The 15,026-nt window shown below is 41.9% G+C and overlaps 1 protein-coding gene across 1 annotated transcript in view; it reads right to left on the reverse strand.

Moving 5' to 3' along the window:
• Positions 1–4,399: 4,399 nt before the first annotated feature.
• The window catches only part of ARHGAP25 (Rho GTPase activating protein 25), a 39,852-nt gene continuing 29,225 nt past the window's right edge, over positions 4,400–15,026 (reverse strand). Inside the window, exons 8-11 of the mRNA XM_032229292.1 lie at positions 12,575–12,696; positions 7,907–8,109; positions 5,735–6,321; positions 4,400–4,787 (exon numbers count right to left, since the gene is read on the reverse strand). Coding sequence (XP_032085183.1) covers positions 4,565–4,787; positions 5,735–6,321; positions 7,907–8,109; positions 12,575–12,696 — 1,135 coding nt within the window. The 3' untranslated portion in view covers positions 4,400–4,564. The remainder of the gene's footprint in view (positions 4,788–5,734; positions 6,322–7,906; positions 8,110–12,574; positions 12,697–15,026) is intronic.

A 15,026-nucleotide genomic window follows, 5' to 3' on the forward strand; every position in this document is an offset into this window, starting at 1 on the left:
AAGAAAGAAAGAAAGGAAGGAAGGAAGGAAGGAAGGAAGGAAGGAAGGAAGGAAGGAAAAGAAAAGGAGGGAGGGAGGGAAAAGGAGAGGAAGGAAGGATTACAAACCTGGCACTACATGCAGCTTCAGAGGGTAATCCAAGGCTGGAAGGGACCTGGAGGTAATCTAGTCCAACCCTGCTCCAGCAGGACATTGTTAAAGTGAGTTTCTGTCTTTTGATCTCCCAGTTACATGACTACATAGTCATACCCACCCAGTCACATGACCCTCCACCAAGCCACCCACACCCCATCAAGCCACGCCCACAGAACCGGTAGTAAAAAAATATATACAATACAATACAATAGCAGAGTTGGAAGGGACCTTGGAGGTCTTCTAGTCCAACCCCCTCCCTAGGCAGGAACCCTATACCATTTCAGACAAATGGCTATCCAACATCTTCTTAAAAACTTCCAGTGTTGGAGCATTCACAACATCTGGAGGCAAGCTGTTCCACTGATTAATTGTTCTCACTGTCAGGAAATTCCTCCTTAGTTCTAGGTCGCTTCTCTCCTTGATTAGTTTCCACCCATTGCTTCTTATTCTACCCTCAGGTCCCTTGGAAAATAGTTTGACTCCCACTTCTTTGGGGCAACCCATGAGACATTGGAACACTGCTATCATGTCTCTCGTAGTCCTTCTTTCTATTAAACTAGACATACCCAGTTCCTGCAACCATTCTTTATATGTTTTAGTCTCTAGTCCCCTAATCATCTTTGTTGCTCTCCTCTGCACTCTTTCTAGTGTCTCCATATCTTTTCTACATTGTGGTGACCAAAACTGAATGCAGGATTCCAAGTGTGGCCTCACCAAGGCGTTATAAAGTGTTATTAACCCTTCACGTGATCTTGATTCTATCCCTCTGTTTATGCAGCCTAGAACTGTGTTGGCTTTTTTGGCAGCTGCTGCACACAGCTGGCTCCTATTTCAATGGTTGTTCACTAGGACTCCAAGATCGCTCTCACAGTTACTACTATTGAGCAAGGTACCATCTATACTGTACCTGTGCATTTTGTTTTTGTTGCCTAAATGTAGAACTTTCCTTTTTTCACCATTGAATTTCATTTTATTAGATAGTGCCCAATGTTCAAGTTTGTCAAGATCCTTCTGTATCTTTAGCCTATTCCTGCCAGCTTGGTGTCATCTGCAAATTTGATGAGTTCCCCATTTATTCCCTCATCCAAATCATTGATGAAGATGTTGAAGAGTACTGGGCCCAAAACAGAGCCTTGGGGTACTCCACTGCATACTTCCCTCCATGAAGATGCAGTTCCATTGAGGACTACACGTTGAGTGCGGTTGGTCAGCCAGTTACGAATCCATCTGGTGGTGATGCTGTTTAACCCACATTCTTCTACTTTATCTAGTAGTGGGTTATGACCTACCTTATCAAATGCCTTACTGAAATCCAAGTAAACTATATCGACGGCATTCCTCTGGTCCATGTTGGTTTTTCGCTATTACTTTGTTTGCTTCTAGGTGTTTGCTAATTTGTTGCTTGATTATCTTTTCCAGAATCTTTCCTGGTATTGAGGTCAGGCTGATAGGTCTGTAGTTTCCTGGATCTGTTTTTTGAAGATGGGAACCACATCAGCTCCCAGAGTCCCTCGGGAGTGGGGCGGCATACAAATTAAATTAAATAAACAAACATCTTTTCCAGTGCCCTGGTAGTTCCCCGGTGCTCCAGGATCTCACCACTGCTTCTACTGAAAAAGGACCTTTACATCTGTTTTACTGTGCCATCCAAAATATTCCCAGCAACGTTTAATGTTTACACACATGATTTTTAAAAGGAAAAATCCAAAGCTAACTTCAAGGCATTAACTATTTTTCCAAGTCCTGTATATTTGCCTAATTTGAAAACCGGACCCTTTTTTTCTTCTTTTAATTCCAGCTCTGAATAAAATTTCCAAGTTGGAAAGCAGGCAAAATGCCTCTCACCTCACGGGCTTGCAAGGTGTAATGGCATTTCTCCTTTGCAGGCAAAACAAGCTGGTCCTTAACTTCGATAAATCAAAAATTTTAGTTTGTGCTAAAAGACCAAGCCAATACTCCTGGCAAATAGAAGGATATAGTTTGGAACAGGTTAGAACATTTAGATACCTTGGTGTGGTTTTCCACTCGCTAGGCACACCTGGATCACACATTGCAAATGCAATCAAACATTTCTTTTATACAGGTGGAGGTCAGTTAGTACCTGCTGCCTACAAAATTTTTGTACCAAAACATTGGCACAAATTCTTTACGGGGCACAAACAGGAATCCTTGCAAAGAGAGACTTGTTAGAAACCATTCAAACAAAATTCCTGCGAGCCATCTTAGCTGCTCCCAATGGAACTCCAAATGCCCAGTTAAGAAGTGAGACAGGCATGCCTCAAATTCAAGTAAGAGCCTGGAAGATGATGATCATTTATTGGCTTAAAATGCATTTCTTTCCAGAGGGACTGTCCCCACTAGTGTTGACTGACAATTTCCCTTCCCCTTGGAAACAAGCAATTGATCACAAGCTGGGCTCTTATGGGCTTTCACCATTATTCTTAATGTCCCTAAGCTTTGAGCAAGCAAAGCAAGTAGTAATCAATAGAATGAGGGACATGGAGTTCCAAGAACTACTAAATAGGTTGCCTCTCCACAGTAGGGACAGAATCAAACAGGGTGTGTGGGAATCGGCAAGATATCTAAATGACCTGATCTCTCCAAAACAAAGAATAGCTTTCTTCAGAGCCAGATTTAATATTCTTCCTTCAGCACTCCTCCAGGGCAGGTATAAAAGAACACCTATAGCCGAACGCGTTTGTATATGTGGTAAAGGAGAAGTGGAAGATAATTCACATGTACTATTACACTGCGAGCTATACAGAGCTTATAGGTCTGCATATATTCTCCCCTTATTAGAGAGATTGCCAGGGAGGGCAGACAATTTTTATCTAGGCTTTCTCCTCCAGGACACTAACCCGGTTACCACGTATGCAGTGGCAAAGTTCTGTGCTGCTGCAATGTCCATAAGAAAAAAATTGGCTACAGTATAGTACCATCTTGTACCAATTATCTGGACATACTTTTAACAATCTTTGGACCATAATGTTATTATCCACTTTTAATGTAAATACTTTTAATTATATTTTAATGTTAGCATTTTTAATATAGTGTAAAAAGAAATGTATATTGCTGGTCTTTGACCATAATAAAGATCTTACTTATTTATTTATTTACTTACTTACTTACTTACTTACTTACTTACTTACTTACTTACTTACTTACTTACTTACTTACTTACTTACTTACTTACTTACTTACCTTTGCAGAAATATTGGCGGAACAGAGAGAAAGCTGAACCGGTGGTTGCAAGGACTGGCAAGGACTGGCTGTTGCAAGATGGGCTGCATGGAGACTCCAAGGAGGGGAGGGGAGGGGAGGAGTGGGCGGGGCCCACCCCTCCCCTCCCCTCCCCTCCTTGGAGTATCCATGCAGCCCATTTTGGATGCCAGGTATGTGCAGAGGCCACGCAGGAGGCTCTGGGAGGGTAAAATATAGGCCTCCCAGAAGTCCAGAAACAGGCCCATTTCCAACATCCGGAAAGCCTTGAGGGCTCAGGGGAGGCCATTTCCACTTTTCCGGAGGCTCAAGAAAAGCCTCCGGAGCCTGGGGAGGGTGAACCCCCCCCTGCTGTGGTACAGGAGGCTGAGTAGGATACGCCCACCATGGCCACACCCATCCAGCAACCAGGCAGAGTGTGAAGTTTCCAAAAGATGCCCTAATTAATTTACGAGCCTCGAGACAAAGTTCAAAAGAAATCCAGACATTTATTAGGAGCAACATTTTGGCATGTTCTGCTGCAAAGCCAAATCTGATTCTGGTTAATGGTGCCTGAACTTTACCCCTGTGTCTCTCCTCCCCTCAGTCTGTGTCATAAATCACATCCACCAACAAAGTGCTGCAACAGGCTGTAAACGTTCGCTCCTCACACCCCTGCTGTAGAAATCTGAGATCCGACCCTGGTCAAAGGTATGCATGGAATCCTCCCCCCCTTCAATGTCAACTTGATAATAGGCATGGAAACGCTTTACAAGTTGACACAGAGAACTGGTTGCTAAACTTTTTGAATCCCACCCCTAATCGTATGGAATACAAAGCAGGACAGAGAAACATACAGGGAGATGGCAAGTTTATTTATTTAAGACACATTTGTATTTTGTTTTTAATCATTCGCAAACAGGAATAAAAAAGTCTTAGTTGGAAAAGTAATATACAGAGAGACACCAGAATCAACCCTCTGGAGCAGGGGTCTCCAACTCTGACAACTTTAAGACTTGTGGACTTCAATGCCCAGAATTCCTCAGCCAGCAAAGCTGCCAACCTTGTCAACTTTAAAACTGGTGGACTTCAAATCCCAGAAGTTTTAAAGTTGACAAGGTTGGAGATCCCTGCTCTGGAGGGAATGGAATCCAGTCTTGGTGAACCCACCAGGGGTTCTGTTTTGAATCTATAGAAGTGTTAAGTACAACAGTCCTTTGAGAAAGAGGAATCACAGCTGGTCTGGCCACTCTGTCCTCTCCTCAGTTCTTGTGGGCACCTGGCCTGTAGACTTCAACAAGTCTTCATTGTGTTGGTTCTCCTCGTTGACCTTCCTGGAACGTTTAAGGTTCCGGAGCTCAGATTCCAGCTTTGTAGATTTAGTTTTTTCTTCTTCAATCTCTTTATTAAGCCTCACCACTTTGGTCCAGACGTCAAAGTTCTCCTTCTCGAGGCTGCAAAAGGAAGAGCAAGTCATATCAAGCCACGCCTCCAAGCAGCGAGTCCCGTACTACGGTATGGTGGGGAGGAAGGAGGCAGAAAATCTGGGGCCACCAACCTGTGGTCAGTTGGACCTAAAGGTTGAGGAATTCTGGGAGTTGAAATCCACAAGTCTTAAAGTGGCCAAGGTTGGAGAGCCCTGCTCTAAAGAAATGCATGAACGACCAGTTGGCTGGAATGGGGCGATAAACTTAAAAAGACCCTGAAATCCAGACTACTGGAATCCAAATTAAGACCCTGCCCACAAATGCCTGCCCTCTTTTCAGCACTGTCGTAACTTTAATGGGCATTAAATGAAGGATCATTAGTTGAGGACTGCCTGTAGAGTTACCGTATTTTTCAGAGTATAAGATGCACCTTTTTCTCTCAAAAAAGAGGCTGAAAATCTGGATGCATCTTATACACTGAATACAGCATTTTTTGCCTCCTGAAACCCCGCCCCTTTGCAAAAATGGCCGTGCATAGTTTGTAGGAGGCTTTCAGAGAGCTTCTGGGGGCTGGGGAGGGCAGAAATGAGCACAAAATGGGCCGGGGTTTTGCACAATTTTGACCCCCAACCCCCAGGAGCACTCTATAAGCTTCCTAATGCCCCTTTTTTTTGGACAAAAAACGGGCCTATTTTTGTGAAAAAGGGCCTTTTTTGCTCATGTTTGCCCCCACCCCCAGGAACACTTTAAAAGCCTCCTAAGGGCTATTTATGTTCTTTAAAAAACCAGGCCTGTTTTCACAAAAAACTGGCCGTTTTGGGGAGGTTTGCAGAATGCAAAAGCTTTCTTTTTTTTTTTTAAATTGCCTCTTCAAAACCTTGGTGCGTCTTATACTCCGGTGCGTCTTATACTCAGAAAAATATGGTAGTTGGCTGAAGAGAGAGAGATGGAATCGACCAAGATGTTCGCATTACCTTCTCATTTGCTCCTCGTAGCTATTTTTCTGTGCTGCCATCTCCTCCTTCAGCTCCGCAATCATCTTCCTGAGAAGTTCAGGGTCTTCTGAATATACATCCTCCTCCTCCAACGGGAGCTCCAGAATTGTGGCGCCATTTTCTTTAGACCTGGGAGAGTCATTCATCTGTAAACACGTTCCGAAATCATCTCCTGGTTGGCCTGAAGAACTGTGGTCAGCCTCGCTTGTGTCACCCGGCTCCACACTGTGGAGACTGCCAGAGTCTGAGGGTTGTGTGAAGCTGAAGAGTTTAGAAATTCCCTGAGACAAAGCTCTTTTGTGACCTCCTGGGAGAGAATTAGGGATGGGCTGGATCATGGATGAAGATGAGGACGAAGACCAAAAGTTGCTACTGAAAATGTCTGTCCTATCCATGTTTTGGTTCCTCCTGTTGGAAGAGAAACTCTCAATGCATCTTCGATTTGGAAGAGTCTGAGTCCTCTTTCGCATGGCCTGGGTCTCCCCGGACTGAGGTTCTCCTTTCTCTTCTGCTGACAGAGCCGAGCCGTCCCTTAATTTGGAATTGGAAGCTTTGAGATCATCTTTCTGAAAGCAAAATTAGACACAAAATTTGGCCCATTGGACACAATCAAGCACGCCCCAATTAACACGTAGGGGCCTTACCTCACCACTCCCCATCTGTCTGTTCCACCTGACGGGTTGTTTGTGGGAGGAGGAAAACGTTCACTTTTAATGAGGTGAAAACCACAGGAACATTCAGAGACAGTTTTCACACACCTGGGCCAATAGGACATAGCCAATAAAAATGATTCTTTTGAGGAATTCACTTTCCCCGGACTACTGTTTGCTACGGATGTATTACGTGGAACCCTAACACTGTCCCTTTAAATCCTTCCATTCCCCACCAGTCAGTTAGAACTGAAGAAGCTTCTTGGATGAGAAATGAAATGTTTTCAAAGTGGAAAAAAAATCTAGAAAGTCCAGGTGCCTTTTGGAAAAAGCACCTTTGGGACAACCATGACCTGGATGATCCTAGACCTCTGAGGGCGAACCTGTGGCACATGGAGCCATTTGTTAGGGCATGCGAGGCGTTGCCCTGTCAGCTCCAACGCGCATCTGTGTGCTGGTCAGCTGATTTTGGCCTTCTTTTAAGGCCAGAACAGACTTCCAGTTTGCCCATAAGGTCAGTTTTTCGCCCTCCGGAGGCTTCAGGAAAGGGGGGGCGGGGGAGGCTGTTTTTGCCCTCCCCAGGCTCCTAGAAAGCCTCTGGAGCCTGGGGAGGGCGAAAAAAGCATGGCAAAAGCCGGGGGGGGGGGGAAACGCTGGACGCGCACGCATGTGTGGGTGTGGGTGTGAGTGGTTGCACATGCATGCATGCAGGGGTCGCATGCATAGCATTTTGGATGTGGGCACGCATCCACACATGACCCCCTCTGCACTCCCCCCACTTTTGACACACGATCCAAACTGCCCACTCCCACATCCGATTACTCTGCAGACTGCTCTCCTGCCAGGCATTATGAGACAGATCTCTGTGTGGAGGCCAGAAATCTGGTCTCTCTCGAAGCCCAAAATGATCAGGCAAGCCATGGTCCAGTCACCGGTGTAATTTCAAGCTTGACCACTGGGACCTGGCGATGAAGCCTGTTCAGTCGTGGCCAAAACTGTGTCGGAAGAGAAGCAAACTCCATCTTAAATTGGCCAACAGCTAAAGGTGACTTTAAGGTACCTTGGAAGGACCCAAAGTGAACATCAAGAAGACGTGGCATTTTATATACATATATTTCCCCCAGACATGTTGATGGAAATTTATACCGGAATAGCTCCCTTTGTTATTTTGCAACAGTTCGTAAAAACATATTTATTTATTTAGGTTTTATTTGCAGGCAGGATTTCAGGGCTTGTAGTTGGAATGCTGTCTTTAAATTTTCATGCTTGAAGCAGTTATTAAAATAGTAATTTAATTTCACTGTTCTTCTTTTAGCTAGCTTCCTTCAGCACCCCCTGTAGGCCAAACGAAGGAGCTGAAATCTGAGAAATCAGCGTTTTTTAAAAATTTGTAGGCGATTTCAATACGGGCACAAAAACCAGGTTTTTGCTTACATGGGCAGCTGCACTCATGGGTCCCTCCAGGTGAACCATGGCATTAAAAAGCCCAGCAGGCACTCACAATTTGAAACAGGCTCCTGTTGTCCCTCCAGGCCATGGATGGCCGCTGGACAGCGTCCCAACCGACAGAGCTCCGAAGCACTGGAGCCTTGGTGGAACTGCTTTCGGAGGGAGGGGGAACAGGCCTTGCGTCTTTGAACCCTGGGAAGAGCTTCTCGTGGTCACCGATCATTGCGGTCATCACTTTCTGAATCTGAGGAGTCCCTGTGGGAGAAACCAGGAAAGCACAAGGGGCAATGAGTGGAAATTGAAGAGGTTCACAGCCTTCGGTTCCCATAACCAGGCTACTGGGAGCAATTCCTCGGGCCGGTCTGGAGAAATGGGTCATGGAAGGAGATCTCCCAAAGGTGGATTGTGCGAAAGTTCTATGTTACAGGTTGTCCTCAACTTACAACCGCTTAGTGACCGTTAGTGACAATGGCACTGAGAAAAATGACTTATGGCCATTTTTGACATTTGGGACCATTGCATGGAATCCCAGGGTCATGGGATCAAAATTTGGACACTTGTCAATTGACTCACATTTAGGACGGTCACATGTGTAGTAATCACTGAAAATTTAAATTTTTAGACATAATTGGTTTGTCCAACCGGAAGTGATCAGGACATTAAAAGGTGATTTCGGTTACAATTTCCTAGCTGGATTCCCTGCTCCAGTAAGAGAGACGATTGCATTATCAGACAAAAAAATAATTGATCTCCACTAAGAAGATGGCTTTTCTAGAATTGATAACAGGATTCCAAATTGATTGGAAACCAGAGGTGTTTCTATTAGGAATAATGACATCAAAATATAAAAAAAGGGATTTGGTATTTAATCATACACATAATCACAGTGGCGAGGATTGCCTTTGCTCAGAAACGGAAAAATAAATTGACACCAAATGAAGACGGACTAATAAGAAAGGTTTTGGACTGTGCCGAGATGGACAAGTTAACAAATTCAGGGAAAAGAGGAGACAGAATATTATCGGACATGAGAAAAATGGTATAGGTGGTTGGAGGAAAGAAATAAAGATTAATGAAAGAATCTAACGAAAGCTATAAGTTAAGGAGAACTGGCATATACACACATATCCAAGAGAAATAAAGTTTAGCAAAGGTAATAGCCAATATATTAGATAGATGTCAGGCCTGCATTTATATTCCTTTTAGAATTTTGGCCCGCCACACTTTCTCTTATTTCGTTATGCTGTTTCATTAGTATAGTTGATGGGAGGGGGGAATAGACAGGAGTGAGATTGTGGAATGTATTGTTTTTCATTCTTTACTAGAAGCCAAGGTCATCCTTTGTCTCCGCACCAGTACACCCAACCGGAGGTAGCTGGGTGTGGATGCCAGTGTGGAAGAAGAAGATTGGACTATGTGATGGATTGTGGGTGTGGGGACAAGATCATGAACTTTTAACTGGGTGGAATTCTGATGTCACTTCCATTATTGGGATTAACACAGATGTGCCTAAGATGTCTGTCTTATTAAATTGGAACAAAAAAGATGTTTTGCCTTGGACTCTGATTTAATTCTGCATGATACTTGGAACACTGACAATAGATATGTAAAGGATAATGAAATAAGAAGGTTACAAATTGGGAAACCTAAGTAAAACATATTAGGAGGGGAAAAAACATAAAGAGAATTGTTCCAATTTGAAACTGCTACAAGAAGGAACATGTGAAGGGCGGGGCTTGACATCACAATGACACGACATGCAATCTTGGAACTCCAGGATTGCTGTCAATATCTCTGCTGCTGGACGGTCCTTTTGGACCTAAACCGTCCCGTAAAGATGGTGACAGAGAAGGGTACGTCCTGCTGATCTCAGGGACATCGCAAAGTCCCTGATTGATCCAGGAGAAGCTCTTTTTTCCGGTGAAAGAGAAGCAGCCATTGAAGCTGTAGAAGGTTGGGACAGCCCCTGAACAGAAGAAAAGCAGGGAACAGAGTGTGTAGAAATGGTGAGATAAATTTTACTATTAGAGAACACCCCAAAAGACTTGGAGTAAAATTAAAATTGAAGACAGAAGAGAGTAAGCGGCAAATTAAGCCTGAATTAAACTTAGTGTTATCTTTTTTTATCTTTATTTTTATGGATGGAATTTTTACAAATGCCTCTTACTTTTTAAATTGGACTGGTTTCTTTTTTCCCTCTTATTTTTCTTCTTTTTTCATATTGGTGGATTATGATTTTCTTTTTCTTTTTTTTTCAACGCTCGGCTGGATTATTTGCTTTTAAGCACTTTTTTTTAAGTTCGGAATTTAAAGAGAAGGGTAAAAGCAGAGGGAAAAGAAGTAACACTGCCACCTAGAGCTGGAGGCTTGGAAACATTGTTTTTTTCCTTACTTCCTTTGAACATCTGACTCATATCTTACATTTCAAGGCTCTTGATTTTGTTTATTGAAAGGGATAGTGGGAAGAGTACAGCTTGTTTATGCAGGTGCTCTTCTGGAGTACTAATAGCTGGACTGGAGTGAAGAGAAAGCCTTGACTTGAAATATTATAGTGAACTTGTTTGAAACTTAACAAAAAAGCCTTGGATGTTTTAGTGGCAGTGTTTATAACCTGGAAGAATTGTGCAACATGAAGAAGAAAAAGAATTAATGTTGCAAATCATTATGTTAGAAATTCAAAAAGATTTGTACAGAAAACATTGAAAAGAAAATGGAGAACATAGAACAAAAACACTAAAAATAGAGGGAAGAGTTGAGAATATTTACAAAACAATGATGAAATTTGAGGATAGCTTTCAAAAAATTGAAGAAAAATATGAACAAAGTGATCAGAAAATTGTTCATATTGATGGCAAATCGAGTGTGGTTGGAAACGACAAGAGTGTTGGAATGTTGAAAGGAGAGTTTAACGAACTGGGACTCTAACTGAAACTTCAAAACATGGAAGAAGAAAAGGAAGCAAATCTGGCAGAAACAATGAGAGAAATTCTGGCAGAAGCATCGGTGATAACTAAAGGCAAGGGGATGGAAGGAACAAATGGAGGGTTTTAAGTCTTTACAAGATATGCAATGAACAACAAGGTTCCAAGAGAAGTCCACATAAGACTTATCAAGAAAACAATTAGAATACAAATACCACAAATGGCAAGAGATATAGGACTGCACTACTATTGGAAGGACACAGGATGATGAAATGAAATGTTATAATAAAAATTAAGTTAAACTTAGTTAAATTTAGAGTATTATGTATAAAATAAAAATAATAATAGTTATAGCTAAATAAAGGATTAACAATGGTAAATAATGCATATATATATATGTGTGTGTGTGTGTGTGTTATGTTTGTGCTGATAAATAAATAAAGGGAGACTAGTATAGATCTATTTCAAGCTATTTAGCTCTCATCAGCTAGCCATACCCTTGCTGGGAATCGAACCTGTGCTCTATTGCCTCTTAGGCAGATGTGTGTTAAACATTGAGCTACAGAGCTCGACTCCTTATCAGCCAGGCCAGGGTGAAAGGCTGATAAGGAGTCGAGCTCTGTAGCTCAATGGTTAACACACATATGCCTAAGAGGCAATAGAGCACAGGTTCGATTCCCAGCAAGGGTGTGGCTAGCTGATGAGAGCTAAATAGCTTGAAATAGATCTATACTAGTCTCCCTTTATTTATTTATCAGCATAAATATAACAAATATATATATATATATATATATATATATATATATATATATATATATATATATATATATATATATACATACATACATACATACATACACACACACACATATACATATACATATACACACACACACACACACGATGGATAATATGAAATTTTATACAAATTGTAAGTGAGGACCATGGAAAGGATGTTGAAAAGCTTTGTTACAAAAGATAAACAATTCTATATAGAATAGAATAGAATATAAAGATGTAATACTATTGGGTGATTTCAGGATGATGTAATGAAATGCCATAATATCAATTTATTTTAAATTTAGAATATTTTACATAAAAAGGATGTAATAGCTATAGTCAAATGAATGTTTAATAACCATAACAATTCTATACATATATATTAGATTGATGATATGAGTCTTTATGTTAAATATAAGAAGGAACATGTTCCAATGTGTTTGTGTAAATGTAGTCTGTGTCTATGTTTTTGTATTTGTATGTTTGAAAATTAAAAATTAAAAAAAGAAGATGATGATGACTTTCTCCAAAATCAGGTGCTCCTGTTATTTTGTTCTTAATCTATATTTCTAAAAATAGGGGTACCTTGGTATGCAACATTAATTGATTCTGGGAAGCGCAATGAGTACCCAAAATGATGAGTGCCAAACAAATTTGTCCCCTTAAAGAATAACGCAATGACAAGGCAACCAGCATTTTTAGTTTGTGTGTTGAGTACTAAACAAACAATGAGTACTGGGGCAAAACCTTCATGTCACAATGTGCTGAGTACCAAATTTGATGAGTTTCAAAGCAGTTGAATACCAAGCTCCCACTGTATTAGTTGTATTCATCACTTTGGTTTCCTATATCTACCTCAAAGGATTGATGGAGAGGGGCTGAACATGAATTGTAGACAATCTGGAGGTCTCCGGGCACAGGGCAAGAAACCATTGACATCAATCTTACAAACATCTGGCCCCTTAGAGACCCACAACTGAGTCCAAAACCCTTGTGCAAGGAGCGGGTTCCAATTTCACCTCTCATAATAGTCACTGGATCTTCCATCTGGGGCCGAATGAGGTTTACACCAAACACAGTGGCCAAGTTTTCCACGCTCATCTTGTTGGTGTCAGAACTCTGCTGGACTTCATGCAGGAACCTGTTGGGATTGAAACCAAGAATCCAAGGTCATCACCTGGGTGATCATAAGTTGCAAGGGAGGAGCAGATAAGAAGGGGATAGAAACTGGATCACGGAGCAGAAACATTCTCTAGGTCCGTGATGGCCCACCTGTGGCATGTGGAGCCATTTCTGAGGGCACGCGAGGCGTTGCCCTGTCAGCACCAGCACGTATGTGCATGCTTGGCAGCTGATTTGCAGCCTTGATTTTCGGCCGTTTTTCACCCTCTGGATGTTCAGGGAAGCCTCTAGAGAGAGAAAAATGGCCCAAAAGGCAACCTGGAAGTCCGTTCCCGAACTTTCAGTTTGCGTGTTGGGCCGTTTTTCGCCCTCCCACCACCCCGGGGGAGGGCCTTCTCTGTGGCTGCTCCGGCCCTCTGGAACGATCTCCCCGTTGAGATCCGGACCCTCACCACCCTTCCGGCTTTCCGCAAAGCAACTAAGACCTGGCTGTTCTGGCAGGCCTGGGGCTGAATTTTCCAGCCCCATCCGAGGTTACGACTGTTGCTCTATTTTAAACTGTTTGTCTTTTTTATTTTTATTTTGTACCCCACTCCCTTGCAGATTGTTAGCCGCCCTGAGTCTCTCGGGAATAGGGTGGCATACAAATTAAATAAAACCTCAAACCTCCCCAGGCTCCTAGGAAGCCTCTGGAGCCTAGGGAGGGAGAAAAAAACATCTAACGGGTTCACAGGAAGTCGGGAAGTGGGTTGTTTCCGGAGGGCCTCTGAGGGGGTTAGGGGCAATGTTCCCTCTAATTTTTTTTCAGGGTGAGCAGAAAAGTATAGTGTTTGAGCGGCACAGTTTCATGCCTGAGCACCTAAGAGAGCAACAGTTTGAACTTGTCTCGTCTGCTGGACATTTGCGCAACATTCCAAGCGCCAAGCACCAATTGTGAGCGAGGTTTCAGCCTGATGAATGCCAGGCATGAAAATGTGCTACTCAAACACTATACTTTTCCGCTCACCCTGAAAAAAAAAAAGACTTCTGCTCAGCTTTTAGATCATTAGACTGGCTAGAGAGAGACATGGCACCAACAGGTCCTGGTCCTGGCATTTTGCAGGCAACCTGTCCTCTCACATTCCTTTGGAATGCAACCCATCACATTTGAATTAGATTTTGCCAATTATCCTATTAAAAGATAATCCTATTATTCTAAAATATGACTAACTCGATATTAAAAATGTAAATATTTAATGCTGATAAATAATAGCAGTAATTGTTATTTAGTATGATTAAAATCAGTATTGATATATCAATATATCTATCAAAATTAACAATAAACACTAAAATAACAATACAAATATATAATGTGGAATATAAATGTAATAAATATAATATATAAATGCAACATAAATGTAATAAAATAATTTATCATGAAACTCTCCCCCTTTAAAGTAATAAGATCAATTAAATAGTCTAGCAAGTTTGGACAATATGCTATATGTTATATTACTTAAGAATATATATGCCTCAGAATCAGATACAACATCCACATCATTTCCAACTGAGTCAATAAAATGATATGCCATGCCAAAACTATTTTAAATAAAGATATGAAATTAATCAAGTATTGCATTTATTTTTCAAAATGAATGTAGAATTTTTTTTATTATTTAAGTTTTGTACCCTATCTTTTCTAACTAACGTTAACTTTAAAAACATGTTACATCAGACTACAATACAAGTAATTAACTGAAGACTAAAATAAGTGGGCACGCAAGCGCATGCGATAGCGCTCACACATGCTTTTGGCACCCAAGGTGAAAGGTTCACCATTGTTGCTCTAGACGGAGATCCCATTAAGAACCCTTCGACAGACCAAAATTTCAAACAAAATGGACGTGTCTGAACATTGGAATTTGTGTTAGAATGTATTTTATATCGCAACAACTACAGGATGACTCAGCCAGCAGATTGCAGGGTTTGGTTTGCATCTATGGTTATAATCTATGGTCCTTTATAGTCTGAGTAGAGTTTCCTATGATAGTTGAAACAGTTAAGCAGCGAGGCCCACAGTGACCGTGTACTGTCCCAACAGTATATAGCCAATTTAAGAATTAGAAGCCGTCTCCTTTAAGCAACTATACAGACCATACATTGTACACTTTATTTTGACCCGTGTGACTGCAACCATCCTCTGCTACAAATCTGCATGTAATATCCTCTGCTACCATTCTTATGTAGGCGGTGGCTCAGTGGCTAAGACGCTGAGCTTGTCAATCAGAAAGGTCGGCAGTTCGAATCCCTAGTGTTGAATAACGGAGTGAGCTCCCGTTCCTTGTCCCAGCTTCTGTCAACCTAGCGGTT

Source organism: Thamnophis elegans, chromosome 13 (genome assembly GCF_009769535.1).
Source record: "Thamnophis elegans isolate rThaEle1 chromosome 13, rThaEle1.pri, whole genome shotgun sequence".
NCBI classification, from domain to species: Eukaryota; Metazoa; Chordata; class Lepidosauria; order Squamata; family Colubridae; genus Thamnophis; species Thamnophis elegans.